Below are 24,698 nucleotides of genomic sequence, written 5' to 3'. Positions count from 1 at the left end.
CCATTTACACTTCTCATATAAACATGAATAGCATTAGAGTAAATAAAATCTTATGATTCTCATTGTTCTTTCAGTTTAACGTTTCATTCAAAACAATTCGATTTTCCAGATGAATAAACAAATTGATATTTTGTTACCTAATAAAATCATTTTTGAAGATGTATTTTATACATATGATAGAACAATTATTATCCAACTTTTAAACTAGTTATAATCTTTGAAATAGAATATGCTCAGAACTATAATTTTACATATAAAAAATCCTCAAGTATATATTACAACCTTAATAGGGCATGAATTCAATTAGCAACATTTTAAATTTTATAATGCATGTTACTAAATCCGACAAAATTGTCCTTAAAGATTTCCTTTGTTACTTGTTTGATTTTTTTCCTAAAACTGTATCCAATCGTCAAAACCTGAGATTTTTACTTTAAATTTCGGTACATAACACTTTCACTATTATTATTCAAAATGATTTTAATTAATTACTTTAATGTTCTCTTCGTTTCTCTGTGCGTATTGATCTTTTTTTATTTGTTTCATTCTAATGACCGTTCCTAATCAAAATTACCATTTATAAATTATGACTAATGTTGATTTTGTTCTTTTAAACAAAGGAACGGTAATCATGATTATAATATTATTGTAACGATTTTTCGATAATTTTACGATATTAAACATTAAAAGTTATATGTATTTATTTCTCTATCGACAATGTATATCAATATAAATATGATTTTATTAATGTAGCTCACGTTGCAATTGTATTATCATCCAGAGCTTTCTGGCGTAACTTCCTGCTTCTCTAATCTGAACGCCATTATCTAATGGTATTATGATATGATTCGCGCAATAATCCTTCAAAACTATTTACTAATAGTTTTGATGGCAGAAGTGATCAATTGCTGGCAAAAATTGTAAAAATAACAATAATATTCATTAAAATTCCAATAATTGTAATAAAGTTAAATGAATTGCAAAAGTAATAGAAAATATTCAACAATACTACCACTATTATATTCAAAAATAAATGCAAACCAACTGTTTTATAAAGAAAGGGAACTTATTAAAATTATGAATATGAATAGAATTATGTGGAACAAAATATTCTAAACAGGGATAAAAAAAAAAAAATATATATATATATATATATATATGTGTGTATATAATTTTTAAATACCAGGCATAAATTATGAATATTACCTTAATTAATCTTTGTTTTATCATAAAACAATCTATAAATGAATTAAAAATAAATTAGTTTATCTATATATCATGATCAATTGCATAGTAATTTTATTGATACCTCATGCACAAATTAAATGGTTAACAGTTAAATAAAAAAAATGAAAGTTATATGTTGGAAATTAATTATGTTCAAAATTATGTTGGAATTGTTATTTTAACAATGTATTAATAGAACTTACTCTAATCATTTTATTGTAACACAGTGTTGGCTGTATCAATATTGTTATATTTGATAATGATTAATAAATCATAATCAAAGTTACAAAATTTAATTCATATACCTTTAATTTAAGTAGGTATTTTCTAATGAAAATGATACAAATAATTCAATTTAACATGTGCTTAATGAATTATATTTATACTATTCATTCTCTAGATAGAGACCATTTCAAGATAGTCCCATTGTAAGAGATATGTAAAAAATTGTAACTACTAGTTACAAAAAAAGCATTTCGATTTCTGCCAGCAATTTGTTTAAAAAATATTGAATGAATATGTAAATTAGTATACAATAGTAATGTTTATATTTTTTTTTAAATGAATAAATGAAATGCAAGTAAAAAGGCACTATATTTGGGTATGGGAAACAATCAGGTATTTAGGCCTCCCTAATTTTTTTCTTGACCAGTTCCAATAAATCACAGATCTTTCACTAAAGAAGTTACGCCGTTGCGATTGAACAATCTTCATTCTATTAAACATGTAAAGTCTTACTTGTTTGGTACTAAAATATGCATGTTAAGAAGAAAATCAGTGTGAATTATAAACAGCCATATTTAAATCAGTTTCGGTGTTATTCAATAATATATTGGAAGCATAAAGTAATGTTTAGTCATATATCACTTTATATAAACTAGGATGGAACCATTATTCTATAAACAATGAAATCTTTCTTTCCATTGTTAATCATACTTGACTAGTGGGAAAAATTATTAATTGGCAAGAGAATGTTTAATTGCTCCACGCACACCATGCCATATTTTCCAAAATGACGGATACGCTTCATCATTATCTCATGTTATGTAAAAAGACCGGTGTTGCTTTATATTGACTGTCGAGGATGACATTCATCTAATATTCATTTCATTAAACAGGCGTTTCATGATCAGTCTCTTCAATTCTTCCCAATCTCCATGCATTTGGATCTCCTGCTGCTGCAACGTAATAACATAAACATTTTTTATTACTACAGAATAACAATATGCTAATATGAATTAAAATATGAACTAATATATACATGATATGTCAATATATAAAATCTATTTATACGCAACCACAACAGAATATATCTTTAAGATAAAATTGTATAAAACTAAATTATTGGAACATTAATAAACATGTGAATAAAGAACCCCCCAAAACTATATTTAATCTTGAAAAGAATTAAGTGTTAAATAATTCTAAATACATCATATAACAAAATAAATATATGTAACAAGTTATTATACCAGAGTAAGTTTTCTTTTCAAGTTCTATAATTAGTACTTCAATCTGCATCGTATTTGTAACAGTACTATGTTTTTTACTTAACTACAAATCTTTAAATTAATATACTAGGGTATAATTGCCAGATATATGGTATTAAAATCTTTCCATTTTATTGAATCTGAGCAATAGTATTGTGACAGAACCAACATTGTTAATATAATTGAAATATGAAAAAACATACATAGACACAAAAACAACTCACCTGAATACAATAACCAGAAGAAAATAAATGAAGTTACCCAGTGATATTTGTATAACTGTATGGATATCCATTGCAGAAACATAACATATATCACGTACAAATTTGTGCTAAGTATCTGCACAGTTTGTGTCACAGGAATATTATAGGGAAGACTGAACATTGCTGTGTTGTACAGGATGTAAAGGAGGTGTACGTAGGTGATTAATATGATGCAAAGTGTTGTTCAGCACTTCCTGAGTCGTGTACAGCAGCGGCATTCTCTCTTCTATCCAAAGCAAAATCAAAATTGATGCAAAATTATAAAAAGTGTATGTTGCATATTCAAACAAATTATAAATCTAGATTGTTAGTTTTACTTCAGCAAATACATGCACCAATTATCATGCAAAAGATTTCTATATATTCAACATATACATTTCAATATTTATATATTTACTTAAAGAATAATTGCTCGACATAAGAAAAAAATATATAATTGGCAGAATATAAACATAAACTACTAATACAGGATAGTAACGTTTATAAATTGCAATGACAAAAGCTTTAAAATTATTCTATAATGAAAAAATTTACATTACAGAATTTTTTAGATCAAATTGTGTTAGTAATATATAAACTTTGTGATAAAGATTTGTCTTTCTAAAAGTACATTACGCATGATACATGCTCATGCCTAAATATAAAAAATATAAATATATGTGATACTGTACATGTAAACTGCCATAATACATTTTCAAAATATTGTTTCAAATCAATTTAGACAGTTTTATGACTATAATTTATATAATGGGTTTTTTATATATTTAGATTTTCTCTAAATTATAATATCTATAATATCTTTATTTGAAACAACTTTTTGTAATGGAAAAAGACTTTTCAAATTGCATAACACATTTAAATTAGAACTACCATCTACTTTTAAGATGATATCATTAAGGATGATTAAGTGTATTTAAATTATTATATTATACTATATTCACGTTTTATTTAATTTTTCAAAGGGCGCCTTTTAGAGAAGATAGGAATGTTAGAATAGTATAGAAATATTACATCCTTAACAATATGTTTAAGTATAAACATAAAGGCATTATGAGTATATGTTATATCTTATACATATATGTATATGTGTATAGTGCAATGCATGCTATTTTTTATACATTTAATATTACATTTATTATTATGTTTTTCATAAGTTTCAAGATCCGAAAATCAGCCAGAAAAAATTATTTATATATGAGGTAATGGGATAATTTAAGTTTCTTTAATATATATGTTGTAGTTTTGATAGATCATCGTACACACATTGCAATGTTATTCAGTTTAGTTTAAATAATTAAGTATTAAATTATCCAATTATAGAACATATGACATTAGAAATATATGCTACTATAAAAACGAGTTGTACTTTGTTTGATATTTGTTCATATATTCGGAAAATTATTAATAATAGATTTATAATATTCGTCTATAACTTTTGTAGATTTTATTAACGTAACAAAACAACTATTGCTATAATAGTTACAAGTGTTACTATTGTTCATAAATGCAATATTAAAAAGTACTTACCTTGAAGTTGACGGCTGATGAGAGCAGTAATACCTTGACTATCACCAGTCTTTTTCACAACGAAGAGTTTGGTGTCAGGATCGTTTTCTAAGGCTCCAATACCACTTAAACCAATTACTTGTCCATTTTGCTGTTGATGACTGCTAGCGGCCATCGTTTCGCTAACCTAAAATTATATTACATACTAATATATAATACCTCAATGAATTCATATGTATTATAAATTTTTAAGAAAAACACATATATACCTGCATCAATTTTTTGACTACATCCCTTCCCAAAATGTGATCAAACACTGCCTGCAGAAATTGATCACTAATTATGCTTAATTTTAACTTGTCTCTATGCCATAGTAATATCCTCGATTCTTCCATAGCTGTTATTGATACCTGTTATTGATCACAAATGTATATATTATATAAATACAAACACACACATGTAAACAAATATGTATTTTTTATAAATTTATTTCATTTAATGTGTGTGTAAACTTATTTTGCTATGAAGAAATAGATTTCTACTAATGACTTAAAAAGATGTATAAACCTGAAAGTATTCGTCTGTAGAAACACCAAACCATTCTGGAGAATCCAGGAACTGATGTGGGAAGACAATGTGCAATGCTCTTCCATTTTGTGAAACTACTAACCTGAAGAAATATACACAAAAAAATTTAAATACCACTCTTTGCTTTTAAATTTGATAAAATGTGATTTATTAAGATTTATATTACAATTTACGTTATTTATAATATACACTTACTTCCCAGAAAGTACCAGAGATAAAGAATCAACTTTGGTTACTTTTTCTTGGGCATAAACTTCTTGATATTTCAACTGTCGAATAACCTTCATACAATTTAACACTTTTCTGAACTGATGACGTGATACTCTTAATGGCTGGAACACTGCAATATATACCTGTATGAAAAAGAATGAAATAAAATATGAAATTTATGTAACGTTATTATTAAGCGTAAAAATATACTGTAATAAAAGAAAAACATCTATTTCAATAACCTTTTTCTAAATTACCATTTCACTTTTACATTAGAACAACATATAATTGAATTATTCTATATTACATATATGTTTGTTGAAACTAATATTTTCTTAATTTAAAAAAATATAATGTTAGATTACTAATATCCTAAAAGCAGTGATGCTATAATGAAAATCTATTTCTGAAACTGGATGTATAAAGGTGCAAAAAGAAAAGATAGTATATACCTAAAGAATTTGAATCTAATGCAAACACTATAGCCAAACATACAAGCAATTTACTGTAATTAAAATTCTAATATATCTATCTATAACAGCTAAAACAAGAATATTACATCATCTAGAAAAAGTAATATGCTATAAATAAAATTTAGAAAAACAATAAAATATAGTGTATATCTTTGTATTCTACATATATGAAATATTAATTTTTAAAAATGGACAGATATACTTCAATACTTACAACAATATGTTTCTATTGTATAATGCTAATTATATTAATTCATACATTATATATTTAATATTTAATCATTTGAAATAATTGTGTAACATGTCCATCTATTCATAGCAATTAATAATAAAGTCACTTTCACATTCAATAACAAAATATAATAAATTTAATATTTATTTAAATGTTCCTTACATAGCATGTATTTTACCTATGTATTTATCTAATTCCAAATATCAAATTTTAAATGCGCTAATATCTTAAATAATTTTAAGTATTTTAAATTGTTTGGTAGATCGGTAAACACTACTCTGTGATATAAAGTCAAACAATCATTCCTTCTGATGCTTCTCATAGCTTACCTCTTCAACTTCCCTTGAAAACTTGATAGGCCTGAGCTTGTAAAGAAGCGTGCATACATGGACGAAGTTGATGGCAACAAATAGAGCATTCCAGAGAGCAGCATCCAGCCAACAAGCTATTGTCCAGCCCCACAAAGCAAGAAAGGCACAGCCCACGAGCAGAGTGCACCTTAAATAAAGTACGCCATGTATGCCACTTGGTGCAAGATGTGACAATAGAAAGAAGGCATTTGCTAGTTGAAAGTAGATGTGGTTCACAGAAATTCCTTGATACGGTTGGCAGGTAAGAACTCCGTACAGAAAGGTTGGAGGCACTATCGGCGAATGAGGAGAACCAGATCCTTGACTGACCACTGATAGACCAGTAGCTGTAAGATGTTTCTTTTTTAAATATTTAGTAGAACTAATTATATTTAAAATATTAAGTAATAATGTAGTAATAAAATTTATTACTTAATGATTAATGGTAAATTGTTAAACATTGTCTCAAAAAAGTATTTAGAAAAGTTAGCTCAAAAATTTGTTAACTGGTAAGAATGGTGATATTATCATATATATAAAATATATTATATATAACCACCATATTATATGTACATGCATACATACTAGCTCTATTATCAGTGGTCACATTCCTACATTCGTCATCTTCACGGTGTGTTGAAACTGGTAGTGATACTTCCGAAGTAACAGTATTATGGGGGACATTAAACGCAGCTGCATTTGTTAAACTGCCATCGGTACCAAAAGATGTCCAATACAGAAATATAAAAAATAAGATAGAAGCACGCCAGCCTTCTCGGCTTCCTACAGGATCAAAACAGATCCACATCCCCGCATCACCACCAAGCTAAATCAATTTCGTCTTACTCTACAACAATAAAATAAATAATACTTAAATATAAAAAACTGAAATTAAGTTTACACAAAATATGAGCACAATTTAAATTGGTAATTGTTATGTTTCATACTTATTCATAGATGTTAAATTGAATATTATATGCCACTTGTAAATATCCTGTCATTTTTCACATTTCTATTCTCAGCTAAAGTTAAAACTTGAAGACAAATACCATCTTGTGGACATCAAATTAAATAAAGGTATTTGCATTACCAATAGCTGCAGGAAGACTATAGAAACATCTGTAATATAAATATGCATTCATAATAAAGCACAAAATATAATATATGAACCTTCCCATAAATTTATTATGTTTCTCTACTTATTAGAAATGTGTGATTATATGTATGATAACATATCAAACTGTAGTTAAAAGAAATATTAAGAGTTTTGTAATAAACTTAATAATTATTTAACATCCTTACTTGATGACACAATAAAATTACCAATTAAAAATGTCAAACTCCAATTAAATGAAAATATTAAAAATTTTGTTACTCTATATAATGGTGAATTTGAAAGAAATTACAAAATTCAATTATTAATATTATTTTGTGAATTTATAAAAGAAGATAATGCTTTCAAATAAATATATTTCATGCTGATTTTGATATGCAAGTGATTGTGGATATTGACGCATGTTATAAAGTATCGTATTCAAATCAATAAATAACTTACTCATGGAAAATTTGAAAGGATGTGAACGTACGCAAGGCATACAGATGAAAAAGTAAACTATAACGTTAAGAGTAATTTGATAGTTAGAATAAACGGAACTCGTATACGAAACAAACTTGCTTATCTAATGAACGTCAAACTAGCATAAAGACGTTGCTTTAGCAAGGAGGAGTAAAGACGACGGTAGAGAATTGGGAAACAGAAGGGGGATAAAATAGGCCACGCGGCCCGTAATTTAAGGTTTGTTCAAAAATTTACTATCAAACACAACCATCCTTTCAAATAAATAATTACCATCGTACGAAAATTAATTACAATTCAAAATACTAGAGATAAAATACAATAAATTTTTATATTCTATATTTGAAACTTACAATTTTTACAAATATTTACTTTCTTCTAATTATTTGCGTTATTTTTCAGTAAATAAAAGTTTTGAAACCTAAAGTTCTAATTGTAACTTTGAATTAAATGTTTATTATTTTATAAATTGTATATCGTCTACAATTAATAATTTATTATTTTAAGGAGTGTTGAAGTATTCGATAAAAATTTGAATTCAATTTAAATACATTATATTAGAAAATAATATTTGAAGTATTTCCTTCTATGATCTTATTGAAGTAAAACATGTTATCTTAAAATATAGTATTTCTTTTTATATAGAGCGTGCTCTTGGAAACAATTTTAAATTACACATCAAACACAATATCATTAACGAACAAAAATTTAAGTCGTTAATATCTGCCTCACCTGCTATATATAGATCTGTATATGTGCTTTTTGAAATTCTTGTTGCTTTGTTTATAGGTAAATATAATAATAAAATGGCAACGGAGAAGGATTTGATTAATGGTATTTATTAATTGCAAATTTACAAAATGTTTATATTTTTTAAGTAAAAAGTATTTTATTGCAGTAGTTAATTTATAAACACTTCTCAATTAATTTTTATTACATACATACCCAATTACTATTTAAATATGTAATTTATTTTCAATATTGATATGTGTTAATATGTAATGTTTATTTCTGCTATAAATGTACATACTATTTATAATATAAAAATAAGTGGTGTTATAATTAATTATTTGGGTTATATCTGTATCTTTATAATTTATGTATTACATAGTAATTGTTATCAGAGAGTATTTTGTGTTGATAATAACAAATGTTATATTACTAAAGATTGTCCTACTTTCTGGAAAAAGAAAGTATAGTTATTGCATATGAAAGAATTTTATTTTTTAAGATTAATTTTATGTAAAACTTAAAATCATTTAAGTTTTGTTTGCTCATTAATAAACTTATTTCTACAGCAGTCAGAGAATCACTTAAAGCTGATGGGGAGCTTGGTCGTATAAAAGCTGAAATGCGTACAGAAGTCATAAAGTTGTTAGATAATTCAAATAAAGGAAATAAAACAAAGCTTCCAAAGCCACCTTTAGACATTGTATTTTTGAATGAACTTATTCGAGAATACTTAGATTGGATGGGATATAAGTACAGCTCTACTGTATTTATTTCAGGTATTTAATAATGCACTTCATATATAATATACTATATTACAGAAATTAATATATTCATAAAGTACTTAATAAATATCTCTGTTTTAGAATGCGACTTGTCAAAGCAACCTCTTGATAGATTTTTGCTTTTGCAAAGTTTGGGGCTGAAAGAAAGTGAGAATAGTACAAAATTACCATTGCTGTGTAGTATTGTAGAAACATTCAAGAATTTAAAAAATACATGAATATATAAAATTATATATAGACGTATTATTAACAAAAGTAACAGAAGTCTAAAACATTCATACTTAATATTGTTAATAAACAAAAAATATATGAATTATCAAACCCCCTATTTTTTAATTAATTTCAGATTTTTGTAATTTATTTAAATTTTCTTTCTTTATATAATAAGATTTTATATAGAACATATATAATTTTGTATGGTAAATGATTTCTAATATTTTGTACAACGAGAACAAGGATAAATTAAAAGAATTTCGTCTTTTTATTTCATGACGTCTTTTACATATTGACATTACATTATGAAAGTACAATATAATGCTGCGATATTGGAGATCTTAAATATAATTACTGTTGTTCTCTAAAAGTATAGTATCAGATTTCTTAAAGATATTATCCACTGAATGCTATAATGTACATTAGTTATTGTAATAAATTTACTTACAGCATTTTAAAGATGGAATTAGAACATGGACAATCATGTAAAGGCCTTAATATCTCAAAATTAAATACAAGTTAAATGTCATAGTTTGTTACCCATTCCTTATTTCGTTAAATTTTTCAATCCCAAAAAAGTACTGGCTATTAATAATAAGTAATGAGTCACTAATGTTTGTCCAAATTAACTTTGAACGCTGTTGTAATATTGTAAATATAGAATAAGTCGACTATATCAGTTTGATGCATACAATAGTAAATAATTCTGGTACAAGACCTTACATTAAAAAGCATTCACAAAGAAAAATTACTGTCAGAATTTACTTTTTAAAATATCAGACATCTAATGATGTCATTTGTGCTTTGATTTCTTCTTCTTTTTTGCTTGTTTGTTCCTACTCTTTGATTTTTTTGATTTCTTTTTATGCTTTTCTTCATCTGTACTTGTTTCAGATGAATCTGAATAAGAATCTGAATCAGAACTACTATCTTTTTTCATAGATTTCTTCTTCTTATGTTTTTTATGCTTCTTCTTCTTCTTTTTATGCGATTCATCTGAACTATCTGAATCAGTAGATGAACTATCTGAGGTACTGGATGAATCTTCGCTACTTGTAGATTTTGATCGCTTTTTAAGTGGCTTTATATCCATTTCCTTTTCTATATCTGGCTCATCGAGTTTGAGTTTTTTGGTAGGTAATGAAACCACTTTGCCATCTTCACCATCTGATTCTGAATCTGAAGCACTATAGTCAGGTTCAAAACTAGCTTCATCAAGCATACTACGTTTACGATCGGACACAAGCCTTGGATTCTTTCTTTGCTTCTTTATAGATTCTGTAGCTGGAGGTTCAGGATTTTCATAATTTATTTTAGTTTCATTGCTTTCAGGTTTATCTTTTAAACCAATATTTTCTTTATGCTTCTGTTTCTTCTCTAAGTTTTTTTCTTTATCTTTCTTATGTTTCTTTTCTTTCCGTTTCTTATGTTCTTTGGATTTACTTCTACTTCGGTGTTCTTTCTTTCTTTTCTTATCTTCCTTTGTTTTCTTGTCTCTACGCCTATCATCTTCTTCCTCTCTACTCTTCAAAAGACCTATCTTCGGGATATCATTTCTTTTAAATGTGCAAGATGGTGTTCTTCCTCTTCTTTCTTTATCTCTATCTTTTTCTCTATCCTTATCTATCCTTTCCCCTTTGGAATCGTTACGAGTCGATCTGAAATCTCCCCTCGAATCAATTCTTGGATCTCTTTCTGATCTTATATCGTGTCGTTCACTTCTGAAATCGTTTCTTTCTTTTGAACGATCACCTCGATCTTTATTATCTCGTTTTCTGTCATCGAGGAATACCTTACGTTCACTTCCTGGTATAGATAATGATGAATCAACGCGTCTATCTAATAGTGGAGATATTCGTTTATCTCTTGTACTTCTAGGAGATCTACTTCTGGATTGATTTTCACTTTTCATCTCACGTCTATCTAAAAAGCTTTTTATGGGACTAATTTTCCTTTCTTTATTTTCATCTACTTTTTCACCCAATCTTTCTTTGGCGGAAAGTCTTGTAGGTGAATAAGTTTCTGGAACTGGTTTGAATTTTGTCCGGTCTAATTTAGCTTTCTTCACTGGTTCCGTTATTTCAACGTTTCTTTCGTTTCTTCCTACATTTATAGTAACGTTCACGCTCTTCCTTGCTTCTCTATTAGGTTCAACTTCAAGTACTTTAGGCTCTGGATTCTGATATAGTACTTTTCTACTTTCACTTATCTTTTTAATTTCGATAGGTCTAATGGCATTTATAGCTTTTTGGAAAATCGCATTTTCTGCTCTTTTTAGTACCTCTGATGTAACTACTTTTGCAGACTTAGGTTCATCCAATTGTATTTTTTCCATAGGAGATTCGCATACATCGTCTGTTTTTTCTGTAGTGTCATCTCTCTCCCATTTAGAAAGTTCAGGCATCGGAGCTAAAAATTCATCTTTTTTTGGAGACTTTTCTTCTAACAATGTACTTTTATCTTCTGCTTCATTTTCTGAAAGTAAAGAATACTTCTCTGTTATTACAGTGTTTATTTCTGCATCGTCTAATCCACCATAAAGGCTGTCAATGGGTTTGATATCAGATTTTAACTCTGGAATTGGCTTAAAATTAGGATTAGGAGGATTTGTTCCAAATTCTGTATGATCAATTCTTTCTGGACTGGCTTCATGGAATTCAGGAGGTTCTGGATTCATGGCTAAAGATTTATCTTCAAATTCTTCTTTAATTGATTCTTCTATAACATTTTCGGTAGGAATGCAAACTATTCTACTCTCAATATTTTCATCTTCAGTACTAGGTTTTATAACATCAGTTTTTGTGGGTGACATGCTTTCCTGCTTATTTTCCGCAATTAATTCTTCATGTTCAGTCGGTTTAATAGGTTCATCTTTCACAATCTCTTTTTGCCCTGATTTTTTTTCTTTTTTCTTTTTCTTTTTCCTCTCCTTTTCATCATCTTTCTTCTTCTTTTTTTCTTTAATTTTCTTTTCCTTTTTCTTTTCTTCATTCTTTTCTTCATGATCCTTTTCTTTCTTCTTTATACGTTCAGGAGATATATCTTTCGTATCTATCCTAGATTTCTGTGAATATGGAGTTGGACTTTTTCTGTTCTTTTTTCGTTCCATAGACCGCCTTTCATAACGTTCATGTCGGTCCCTATCCTTTTCAGTTTCATAATCTCGTTCCCGTCTATCTTTTTCACGAGAACGATTTTTGTCATCTTGTTTGTGACGATCTCTTTCATCTCTGTAACTGAAATAACAATATTGGTATTATTGTCATAGAATAAAATCAAGTCAATTTAATTACGCTATTTGTAAATATAATTGACATTTTTTATCTAGATAAAATAACTTATGTGAACATACCGATCTTTATCATAGTCTTTCTTATCTATGTGCCTATCGTCTTCTCGTCGATCCCGAGTATGCCTATCATCTCGTTCTTTCTCTTTTTCCCTTCTATCGCGATCATCTTTTTCTCGTACTCTGTCATCGTGATCTCTAGGTAATCCTTGTCTTTCACGATCTTCGCGATCTCTATTCAAAATTCTTCTATCTCTTTCATCTCTTTCGCGCAAACGATCATCTCGTTCGCGTCCCCTAAAAAAAGTGATAGTTATATATAGTTTTAAATACAATTTTTCGGATTATTTATGAACGAACTATATGCTTATATACCTATCTTCTCTCAAAGGTAATCTATCTCGATCTTCAGCATCATGATCTTTAAGAGAATGCTCACGATCTTCTTGATCTCTTAATAAACGTCGATCACGATCATCACGTAATGATCTTTCAGAGAGTTCTACACCTGGCGGTGATAGGTCATAGTATCCCTCTGTTCCGGGAGGTGCAACATCGTCAAATCTTTTGTGAGGCACATCTCGTAAAGGACTACCAAAACGTTGATTGGATGGTCCAGGATACCTGCTGACAAAAAATTCACAAAAAATGTTCATATTTTTGTTCAATTACCTCAAAAAGTAATTTATAAGTCATACATTTGATTTATAAAAGCTCAGTGCTATGTAAATTCTTTAATTTATAAGTTATTAAAATTTAAAATAGAACTAAAAATTTTTATACATTTATTTATATCCTATAAATCTAATTTCAACTTATAAAATTTATTACAATATTTTTATTTATAAATTTATATATCTTTTTGACAAAAATACATATAAAAGTATGTTAGTGTTGTTTAATTATATGTACGTTCATCAATTCTAGAGAAAAAATTACAATTATGCTTTATCTAAGGGTTACTAATTTTAAAAAAATTAATTTGACCATTTTGTTTTCCTTATTGAGGAATTACTATGAAAAGTTAAAACCTTTATATTAAAGTTGATTATGAAACCTTTATACTAAAGCTGAAAAGATGAATGAATAAAATTACCTATTATCAAGTATATTTACTGTCTATTATGTCATAAAAACGAAAAGTAAATAAATCAACATTTATAACTTCAAATACATTATTGCGAGCACAAGAGTAGTATATTGATTGTACTCATTTAAACATTAATATTGCATATTTTACTCACCAACAATGTGCTATTATACCATATAAATACTGTTACATTAGTAAATATGTTGTACAATTTTTAATTTTTAATCAATATCATTCTGATAACTTTCTTAAGAGTATTCTATGACATTTTTTTACTTCAAGCACTGAAAACAGACAAAAGGAAATGTTTTTTCTTATGTTACAAATGTTGATTTGGCCCTGAATTCACCTGATTCAGAAACCATGCAGATCTGTCAATCAGCTGGGTAGCTTCCACAATCTCCAAGCTGGTCCTTGCCGTATACACTTTCCTTGCTTCTGTCTTCTTCTTTCACTTTTTGGTTATTTGTATATTTCATAACGTAATGTCATTATGTACATACAAATAATATCTTATATGCATGCAAATGACAAAATCAATCATTCAATATAAGAATAATAACGAATTAAAAAAAAGGAAATCAACAAAAATATATGTTATTTTCATAAAAATATTTCCTTACGTCGCGTATACAAAATTACATTTTCTTTGCAAATAATATTGTTATAATGATCTTAAAAGAAAACATAACATTAAACGTTACAGAATAAAAAGTACTTATCCCTCTACAATCAAAAACAAAGCTTAATATTCACATGAATCACAGCATAAAAATAACTAGCTTGTAGTGTTATGAACCTACTTTAGTTAAACGAATTTTGTCATGCTAAATAGTACAACTTTACAATTTTGAACAATATGCTTAACGCATATAATAATGACACTTACGAAAAAGTTTATAAAATCTTTCTGTTCATAAAAATTTCATAGAAATATTAATATAAATAATATTAATACTGTAATAAGTATTTTTCTGAATTTAAAAGTTTCTCCAAACACATTACAGCCTTCCTAATAATGCAAGACATTAATGTCTATTCGCACTCATTCCACTATTATTAACATAACATAATTTAATAAATTCTTTCCTTAGTTTTCCTTCTAATAATAAATTTTAAAATTATTTTAGTACTTACAGAAGTTGATTGTATATATTACAATATTCAAAAATAATTTTGAATTCCTATATTTTTAATAAATCTATATGACTAATATCAACAAATTATAAAGAAGATATAAACCACGTATAATTAACTAGTCATGTGATTATTTACGATAACTCTTCAGTTATGTCAATAAAAATTTCAATCATTGTCTATCACAGATAATACAATACTGAATTCAAATGCTATCAGTTTCCTAAATCATAAACTGATACATTAATGTTGCATGATTTAATAATACAGATAAAATTTGTTATTGGAGAACATGAAATTAGAAAGGATCATTAATAATAAGATCTTTTCTATTTCATTTATCATATTATAATGTTGTAATTAACAACCTTATTTGAACAATATTTATACAATACTTCTTAAAGTATTTTTATAGTAAGATATAAAAATAAATAAATGTGCTTAGATCCTTCCAATTAAATGTTTTCCAATTTACATGGAAATTCTGAATTATATGAAATTATAAAAAAATCATGTATTATTTCAAAATATATTTCATTACCAGCTTATGTTGTTTACTTAACTTCTTCTGCAACTGTTTATGGGTTTCAATTTAGTAATTGGTATGTATGAGAAGCCGAAATTTGTTTAAAATTAATGGAAATATTTAAAACACAGAATAGATATTATTAAAATATTAAGTACAGTATTGCAAAAATATAAAAATATTCATTAATGCAATAAAAATCAACCTATTACGAAATAAATTGATTCCTAAATATATATACATATTCTAAATTTTCAAAATATCTCGATTATCCAGTTTATGTTATTCAGTATATTTGTTTATATATCAAAATTTCATTGTTTTACTATCCAAACTTTCTTTGGATAATCAAGATCGTAATATTTGAGTTTTATTTCATATGTATTTTGGAACTTTACTCAAAAGAATAAAATATTTTTTAGAAATTATCCAAGTATTTCTACGAAAAATCTCCATAGTACATACAGTATTTTTTAATGAAAAATACAGCAAAAGAATACAACAGAAAATACACACACACACGAGCGCGCGCGCATATATATATATATATTTTATATATACTTTTTTATATATATACATATATACACACGTATATGTGTACATGTGTGCGTGTGTGTATGACACACGCATTCGTTTACACACTCGTCTATAACTTTGTATTGATTATATAGATCAAATCAGTCTTTAGAAAAACAATAACATGAATCTTTTCCTTTGCAAAACATTTTGTTCAAAACGTTGATTTTTTCAATTGAATTTAAAGCTTAATATTTAACTTATATATCTTTTTTAATCCTTATGAACCGAGATTGTTAATGGCTTCATAGACTTATAATCTACGTCGTGAATAAAGTAATGACTTTTTTGAATCGACAATATATCTAGAGAACAGTCGTTACATTATTTACAACTTAATAATTTATTTAAAAGTTAACAATTATTTCAATTATTTTACTGTAATATTTTCTTAATGTCGAAAATACATAGTAATAAAATAATATTACTATTGTTGTTATAGTCATTACTTTTAATAATTAAATACTTAATTGAAATGCAGGTGAATGAAAATAAATATTTTTCAGTCAGGTACAGTTATGTAGGAAAATAAACTCTTTACAATCTAACATTATCATTTTTATATCAACCCATACTCAAAAATCTCACAGCACACTACTATTAACATATCACTCTTGTGACAACAAAAATTTAACATTATTTGAATAGTTGCATAAATTTATATGTTTTTCATTTATTACTTTTCACAAAATATTTTTAATTAGTAAAATAGATTGACACAATTTCTTGATTTATTACAATCAATTTCTTTCATATTACGTAGCATATTTTATTTTAATCCATAAATTATTAAAAATTAAATTTTATTGAAACTTACATGTGTACAAACTTAAACTAATTTATACAACTATTCTTGTGTGTATGCGTGTACGTGTGTGTGTGTGTTCGCGCGCGCATTTTGTATATGCATGTGTATGTATATATACGTATATTCATACATATACATATATATAACTATGCTTTTAAAAAACATATATGTATACATTATCTTTAAAATGTCATAAAATTGATTATTTCGCTTTCGCTACATTCACCATAATTCCGGAGCAGTCTTAACCAGGACAGCAGCATAAGGTACGGTAGACTGTCTGCTTAGCGTGTACATGAATTAAAGTACTATTGAGGCGGAAATACCTGTTGTAGGAATCATAATAGTCTTTCCTGTCCGTAGGTGGAGGTCCCAATGACATAAGTGGTGGTGGATGACTTCCACTGACTAGATGCGGCAGCAAAGGCGGTATATTATGCTGAGCTGCTTGGTTCCTTACTGGATATCTCGGTATTGGTCTATCTCGAGGGGGTAAATCCCTCTCTCGATCTCTGAATTGATAATCATGTGCTGGTGAATCATTGTAGTAACTATTATATCCTTCTCTAGGTTCACGTGATCTTGGTCGATCCCTTTCACGATCCCTTTCTCGCTGGAATCTAGAAATATTATTCACAATTATCATAAATTAATTAAACAATTCGTTAACAGTTATTTAAAATAAACATAATAATGTAAATATACCTTGGAGGTGATCTAGCTGGTGATCGGTATCTAGGAACTAATTCTCTATCACGATCACGTTCTCGATCACGTTCACGTTCACGTTCACGTTCACGTTCACGTTCACGCTCGCGATCACGTTCACGATCCCGTTCACGATCTCGATCACGGTCGCGATCACGATCTCGATCACGATCACGGTCACGATCGCGATCACGATCTCGATCTCGATCGCGATCGCGATCACGGTCACGATCTCTTTCTCTATCCCTTTCTCTGTCTCTATCTCTATCTCGTGACAAAGATAGTCTAGGAGATTGACTACGTGAATATGATCTAGAACTGTAAATAATATAAAGAATTTCAATTTTATTTCAATAATTACAAATGTCATAAATATTGAAATAGTGTAGAAAATTTAACTCACCGACTAATTGAGAAGCTTCCACTTCTTGATCTACGTTTTGGTGTACGACTTCGTGCTCTAAGAGGTAGAGGTGATCTTGAAGATCTTCGTTTTGAAGGAGGACTTCTAGATCGACTTAAACGAGGTGGGAACGGTGATCTGCGGCCAAATGAACGTGATCTAGATCTACTGTAACTACGAGATCTTGATCGTGTTCGACTTCTTCTCCTATGTTTTCCAAGCCTTCTATCTCGCTCATCTTTTTCTCTAAGCATTCGTTCAAAAGCTTCTAATGGATCATCAATTATACTGGAAATAATATTAATATTATGATAATATACCAATCTACTGTATTGAATAAATAGCAGTTACCTTTATCAAAGTATATCAACTTACCCAGGTGGATTACCATTATGAATATTTCTACTTAATCCTGGTGGTGGTGGTTGCAATCCTCTATAACTAACTGAAAAAATATGAAATGTTTCTAAATATTTCAAACCAAATAAATTAGCTATGCTAAAAATTTAGTTGTACAATTTGAAATACAATTGTCCATTAGAATATTACTTACGATGATGTATTCCCCTAATTGGTCTTGGTGGTCCATTATAATTTCGAGGTGGTTGTGATGGTCTGTACCCTTGTTGTTGATAAGGAGGTCTTTCATATCGTGGGGGCCCATAATGGGAGCCTTGCTGATGGGGATACATAGGTATCCGATGACTCATATATGGATCTGGCAATAATGGTGGATTATGTGGGGGTACATTAGGTGGAGGTTGATTATAGCTTGGTTGAGGGATACGATCTTCTCCCGGTGGAAAAGGTAAAAGAGGTGGCTGATTACCAGAAGAAGGCACATGTAAATGTGGTTCATCAACCTGAAATAATAATATATATGTATATATAAATATGCAAATGGAATATTTTTAATAATATAAGTGTAAAATATTTCGAACTTACTGTTGGTGTGCCTGGACGATCTTCAGTTGATCTCCGTATAGCATTGTCATAATGTATATTGGGTGGATAATGTCCATCATCAGATGGTAAACCTTGATAATTTTTTGATGGGGGTGGGTTCATCAAATGTGGCAAAGGTGCTCCTTGAGAATTATAGTCGCTATGTTGTGAATGCCTAGGAGATAATGATCGTCTCCGATTTACTGGTCGCAAATTTTCGATTCTACGACCACGTTCTCCACTTCTAAAAGATAACAATTATAAAAATTAAAATAATGTTGGATAGAAAGTTTGAAACTATAATTAATTAGATTAGGCTAGAAACAGTCTATATACATAGCTATAAAATACTATTACAAATTATAAAATTAATCCTATAAAATAGGTGTAAGTTTACTACTTAAATATTTTTACCTATCACGATGTCCATCCCTGCTGAAACTTCGCCTACGTTCTCTTGATTGTCTTTCACCCGGATATTCATTCTCACGTTCTTTCTTTTCACGACTTGGAGGATCACTTCTTTCTCTGTCTCTTTCTGGTGAACTACCAATTGCAGGTATTGGAAGTAATGGTTCAGTTCCTGGAGGTGGTGGAACTTCTGTTTCCTCATCTGTTGTTAACTTTGTTACAGTATCACTTTGCAAATCAGATTCTGATGCTGTTTCTGGAACAGCTATTAAAAATGATATTTAATATAACAATTTGTATTCTATATTTCATATTGTTGAATAATTAAATGATGCTTGCAATACCTCATATTGATCGTTATGAAATTCGGAAGGTAAACTACCTTTATATTTGAGGTTAAACATAACCTATGACAACTAATGAAGTAAATTTGAGCATAACTTAACTAACCACTATGTAATATTGTACGTTTATGTAATAATCGAATTTCATTAAATAATACGAAACAATCTTTTTAAAAATCGTTCTTATCCTGTAATTTTATTGATAAAATATAATTTTGTAACAAAGATTGTATCAAAAATAATTTTTCATATTTTAATAAAATAAAAAAAGATGTATATAATTCAAAATGCTCCTTTTAAGAATAAATTTTAGCAATTAATATGTTAAGTTACGCTTTAAAATTTTCCAACGTTCTTTGCATTTCTAAAAATTTATGGATTGCCTTTCATTTTACAAAAATATAGAAGCCATGTAATAAAACTTAGATATTTAAAAGTTCTACTCACTAGTTGTTTGTGGTTGTGTAGCTCTAGCAGGAAATTGCTGTTGAGGAGATTCAAAATTTGTTGTTTGTGATTCCGTATATTCTTGAGAGGGCACATTAGTTGTGTTTGAAGATTGGACACTTTTACTTTGGTTTGGGACTTGATTTGTTGCTTGGTCAGCCTTTTGTTGTTCTAATTGTACTATAGGCTGTCTGTTTGTTTGTGGAGATTGTCTATATGTCTGTCTTTTAGCATACCCAGTCTCATTCTTAAAATTCATTACAGCATTTCGTAAAAAGCGGTTGGGGATAAGAGTTTCTGGTGAAACATCTTTCTCATTACAATCTGGACATTCATGTTCTTCAGATTCTAATAAGAATGTCCGAATACCTGTTATACACATATTATAAAAATGCATTAAAAATTGATAGTAACTTCTAATAGATATAAATATATAAAAATTTAAAAAATTACATTCATCACAAAATGAATTTCCACAACATGGTATCATTACTGCGTCTGTTAAAAGATCTTTGCAAATATTGCACAATAGATCCTCTGGGATCTCTGGTTTTTCTATAGCAGGTTCAGGATCTTGTGAAAATGGTGGACGTTCCTTTTTACCTTCTTTATATGCTTGACTGAAAATTAAAGAAATAGTTAAACGAATTTTAAAAGTATATAATATATTTATTGACTTTATTAATCATTTTATATATTAGAACATACTGATCAATAGCTGGTACAGCATATTGACCCGTTGGTGTCATCATAGCACCAGGAACTCTTGGTCCTTCAACTGGAACCATAAAACTCCTAGGAATACCTGTACTTTTCTTAATTTCTATAGGTTCCTGATTTGTCCCAAGTGGACAATTTTTTATCCAATGTCCGGGTTGATGACATTTGTAACAACGATAATTTGCAGGTACATCACCAGTTTGATTAGCTCCACGTATTTTCATGTAACTGTTAAAAATATACATCATATGTAGAATTTTGGTATACATATAAGATAGAAAACAAAAAAAGAATAAAGCCATATACAAGATAGAATAAAATAAAAATTTTGCTCGTAAAATGGCATACTTTGATGGATCATAATCTTGTGTAGATTGAGTCATCATTGCCCGAATTTTGTCTTCTTCAGATCCATCAAGCCTTGTAAGATCTACAGCTCTGCCTAAATTGGATTCATCTTTTAAGTTACTAAACGAAGGAGCATCATTTCTGTCCCATGATCGCTTTTGTTGAACTGTTAATGGAACTCTAGCAACAATAAGGCTAGTATTTTTTGCAATTAATGCATTATCATCCGTATAATCTAAAAGAATCATTTCTATACTTTACAAAAATTGGTATTTCTTATGAAAGTATTATAATTATTTGCGAACAAATATATAAGAAACAATGATAAAATATTCTATATTTGCCTTCCTTAGTTTGTGCATTTGTTATTTGCAGATCAAAATCAGTGTTCTTTCCTATACGTTTTTGATGAAAAATAGCCTTCTTCAAATCTGCTACGGAAATATGTAATCCATCAAAGGATACAGTATCATAATCTAAGGTAGATTTGAATTTATAGTGTACTGACATTTTTGTTATTTATATATCCTGAAAAGAAACAATGAAAGCTAAAAAAATAGTTATTTACAGAAAAAGACTGAAATTAAATGCATAAAATTTATAAAAATTACAAAAAAATGTTTTTTATAAATAAATAAATTTTAATAATAAAATAGTATACTTATAAAATAGCAAAATGTCTCATTTAATTTATGTATATATGAATATATAGTCTTTGTTTTCTTATATATATAAAATTCATACAAATCACTTAATAAATAATTTAATAAAACTTCAACATAATAATATTTTACACAAACAACAAACTACATTAGTTTAGTTTATAAACAGCTTAAATATTCTCTTCATTATTCCTTTAGAAATTATGCCATATCTTTTCCTTTTTCTTGAAACTAAGCAAAATATTAATATTACACTTTAATAATTTTTATACAAGCTCAAAGTAAACACTATATTCATAATTTTATATTACATAGTTATTTTAATGCAATTAATATATAATTCCCTCTTTCAAACACAAATTCTATTTGTTTCAACAAAGGTTTAAACAGTGTTTTATGTTAATTATTTGTAAATATAATAACACATAAATAACAACAAATAAATATTATACAAACGAATTTAAAAATACTACTTATGACATTTAACAATAACATCAATAGCATTAATATAATTTATGTTACATTACATTACTAATACATTTGTGTGTACGTGCACGCACGCGCGCGTGTCTATATTACTCCAAAATATACATATATCTTCCATAGTATCAAAATATTTCGTACAAACATTGAAAGTCTTCCAAAAAAATATTATGTGTAAATAGTTTATTTCTTAATGAATTTACATTCATCATAATACATCCGCATATATAGACACATCCACAATAAATTCAGGTACATGTACACATATCTATACATGTATGTGTATAAATGAGCATATATATACATATAATAAAAACGCCCATATATATTACAAGAATTAACAAATATAAATAAATAATCTTTTTTAAGTGATGATAGCTTGATAGAACTAGAAACAATAAAATGCTCGATATTGGCTAATTAAAAACGCATTAAAAATGTTAGTGAGGTTAAGAATCAATGTTAGAAAATGAATGTAAATCGGAATATGAATGAAGAAAAGAGAAGAAGGGAGAATTATTACTTATTCACTACAAATACTCACTACAAAATGAATAAATTCAAATAATGGAAGCGATAAATGTATATTCATCCAGTACATACAAATATGATTTCCAACTTCTAGCATGTTGCGAAGAATAGTCAATTTTTGAAATATTTTTTATAAACCCCGAAATCAAATGTCTAACCTGTACACACATACACGTATTGACTGCGATAAAAGCAAGACATTCTGAACAAAACACTGCAATCGCATAACCGAAAAACACCAAGTGAATAATTCAATCGTCTATAGTAGTAATGACACAGTGAGTTTATAGATGGCACAATCAATACATATATACGTTATTTCTTACCTTCAAAATAATGTTACAGTTTGTTGCATTTAGTATACTTTATTTATTCAAAAAAGGAAAATAATATTATCAGATGATAGATCATAATATATTATTTAGTACATTTAAATAAATAGGTTATTATTCTCGATGCATTTTTAAAACTTTTATATTATGCTACATAATATTCCCTACGATTATAATAAAACACGAAGTATATCACTGACGATCTAGGGACATCACATTCAATCAAAACTCCATCAAAATGTGAAAACGATTCTCTCACAAAGTATCGACATAATTAATGCACGAATTATTGAACAAAATTATTAAATGAATGGTAGTACAAATAATATATAACAATATTTATTACTAAAAATGTATTTGATTATAGAAAAGTAAAGATTATGCATAGAATGTATGCTATGTTCATTCTAATAGAAAAGGAAAATGAATAATTCTTTATAGATTATATCTAAGAGATAAATTTCAATTAATACTTATAATGTTGTATTTTATATTTATTACAAAATTATTATAAGCTCCAAAAATATACAATGCTCAATGATTATATATATATATGCGTGCATATGTTTAGTTTATAGGATACATTTGCGCGTATACTAAATAACAAAAATTTTATTTGATTTTATATAAAAATTAAATGTTTTAAATTTTCCAAACTTCTCTTATTTTAAAAATTTTCGGTTTAAAATTTTGGAAAATTAGTATAAAATGGATAAAAATTATAAATTTGTGAAATTCCTTCTCTTTATTCCTGAAAATCACTTATTTTTGTTTATTAAGATTATTAATATTTGTTAATATTGATTTATGAAATGTATCATAATGTATTACACTTGTAAAAAATAATATTGTAATTGATATCAACACGTAATTCAATGTACAATTTTGAAAAAGTATTTTTAATACTACACATTCTTGTAATCAGCATTAAGCTCATAATGATATTATTTCGGGATCATTAACGTAATTACTTAGACAAATTTATACATAAAAAAAATTGAAACTTTATCATACGTTTTAATGAGTTATGAGAACACTTGATATAAGAAAAAAATTGTTGTGTATTTTTCACTATTAAAATATTTATAAAATTATTACCGCGAAACTTCAAGTTTTTGTTATATCATAACAATAAAATATGTAATGACATTACATATTATGATATATATGTATATTAAAACTATGCATGATTTTTATATCATTAGTATAATATGTACATATACAGTTGATAATAGCATTGTTGACATTCTAGCAATGGGTCAATTATACTAAATAATAAAACTTATTTTTATACAT

At 27.6% G+C, this 24,698-nt stretch overlaps 3 protein-coding genes across 8 annotated transcripts; 1 reads left to right on the top strand and 2 right to left on the bottom strand.

Moving 5' to 3' along the window:
* Positions 1–1,436: 1,436 nt before the first annotated feature.
* Positions 1,437–8,034, bottom strand: LOC138190228 (popeye domain-containing protein 3). Of its 2 annotated transcripts, none has more exons than XM_069132877.1 (8): positions 7,895–8,034; positions 6,925–7,186; positions 6,319–6,686; positions 5,270–5,427; positions 5,054–5,156; positions 4,756–4,896; positions 4,508–4,673; positions 1,437–2,405 (listed from the first exon to the last, which is right to left on the bottom strand). In XM_069132877.1, exons 2-8 carry the CDS (start codon positions 7,145–7,147, stop codon positions 2,338–2,340), a joined length of 1,227 nt encoding a protein of 408 aa, XP_068988978.1. In that variant the 5' UTR covers positions 7,148–7,186; positions 7,895–8,034; the 3' UTR covers positions 1,437–2,337. The 2 variants fall into 2 exon arrangements, with proteins under 2 accessions (XP_068988978.1, XP_068988977.1); XM_069132876.1 differs by lacking the exon at positions 1,437–2,405 and adding an exon at positions 2,948–3,206.
* LOC138190241 (centrosomal protein 20) lies at positions 8,000–9,660 on the top strand. Of its 2 annotated transcripts, none has more exons than XM_069132900.1 (4): positions 8,000–8,134; positions 8,705–8,749; positions 9,214–9,423; positions 9,511–9,660. In XM_069132900.1, the coding sequence occupies exons 2-4, from the start codon at positions 8,722–8,724 to the stop codon at positions 9,645–9,647; spliced, it is 375 nt and encodes a 124-aa protein (XP_068989001.1). In that variant the 5' UTR covers positions 8,000–8,134; positions 8,705–8,721; the 3' UTR covers positions 9,648–9,660. The 2 variants fall into 2 exon arrangements, with proteins under 2 accessions (XP_068989001.1, XP_068989003.1); XM_069132902.1 differs by lacking the exon at positions 8,000–8,134 and adding an exon at positions 8,174–8,192.
* LOC138190221 (E3 ubiquitin-protein ligase RBBP6) lies at positions 9,414–23,357 on the bottom strand. 4 transcript variants are annotated; one of them, XM_069132863.1, is made up of 16 exons: positions 23,229–23,357; positions 21,739–21,922; positions 21,395–21,629; positions 21,035–21,274; positions 20,780–20,946; positions 20,327–20,695; positions 19,539–19,800; positions 19,125–19,368; positions 18,733–19,042; positions 18,555–18,624; positions 18,180–18,467; positions 17,774–18,094; positions 17,395–17,688; positions 13,307–13,558; positions 12,995–13,228; positions 9,414–12,878 (listed from the first exon to the last, which is right to left on the bottom strand). In XM_069132863.1, the coding sequence occupies exons 2-16, from the start codon at positions 21,902–21,904 to the stop codon at positions 10,436–10,438; spliced, it is 5,895 nt and encodes a 1,964-aa protein (XP_068988964.1). In that variant the 5' UTR covers positions 21,905–21,922; positions 23,229–23,357; the 3' UTR covers positions 9,414–10,435. The 4 variants fall into 4 exon arrangements, with proteins under 4 accessions (XP_068988964.1, XP_068988962.1, XP_068988965.1 ...); XM_069132861.1 differs by having other exon boundaries at positions 23,084–23,352; XM_069132864.1 differs by having other exon boundaries at positions 13,307–13,555; positions 23,084–23,352.
* Positions 23,358–24,698: the final 1,341 nt, after the last annotated feature.

Source organism: Bombus flavifrons, chromosome 3, assembly GCF_040668555.2.
Source record: "Bombus flavifrons isolate JBK064 chromosome 3, iyBomFlav1_principal, whole genome shotgun sequence".
Classification (NCBI taxonomy): Eukaryota; Metazoa; Arthropoda; class Insecta; order Hymenoptera; family Apidae; genus Bombus; species Bombus flavifrons.
This window is presented reverse-complemented; position numbering and strand designations above follow the sequence as displayed.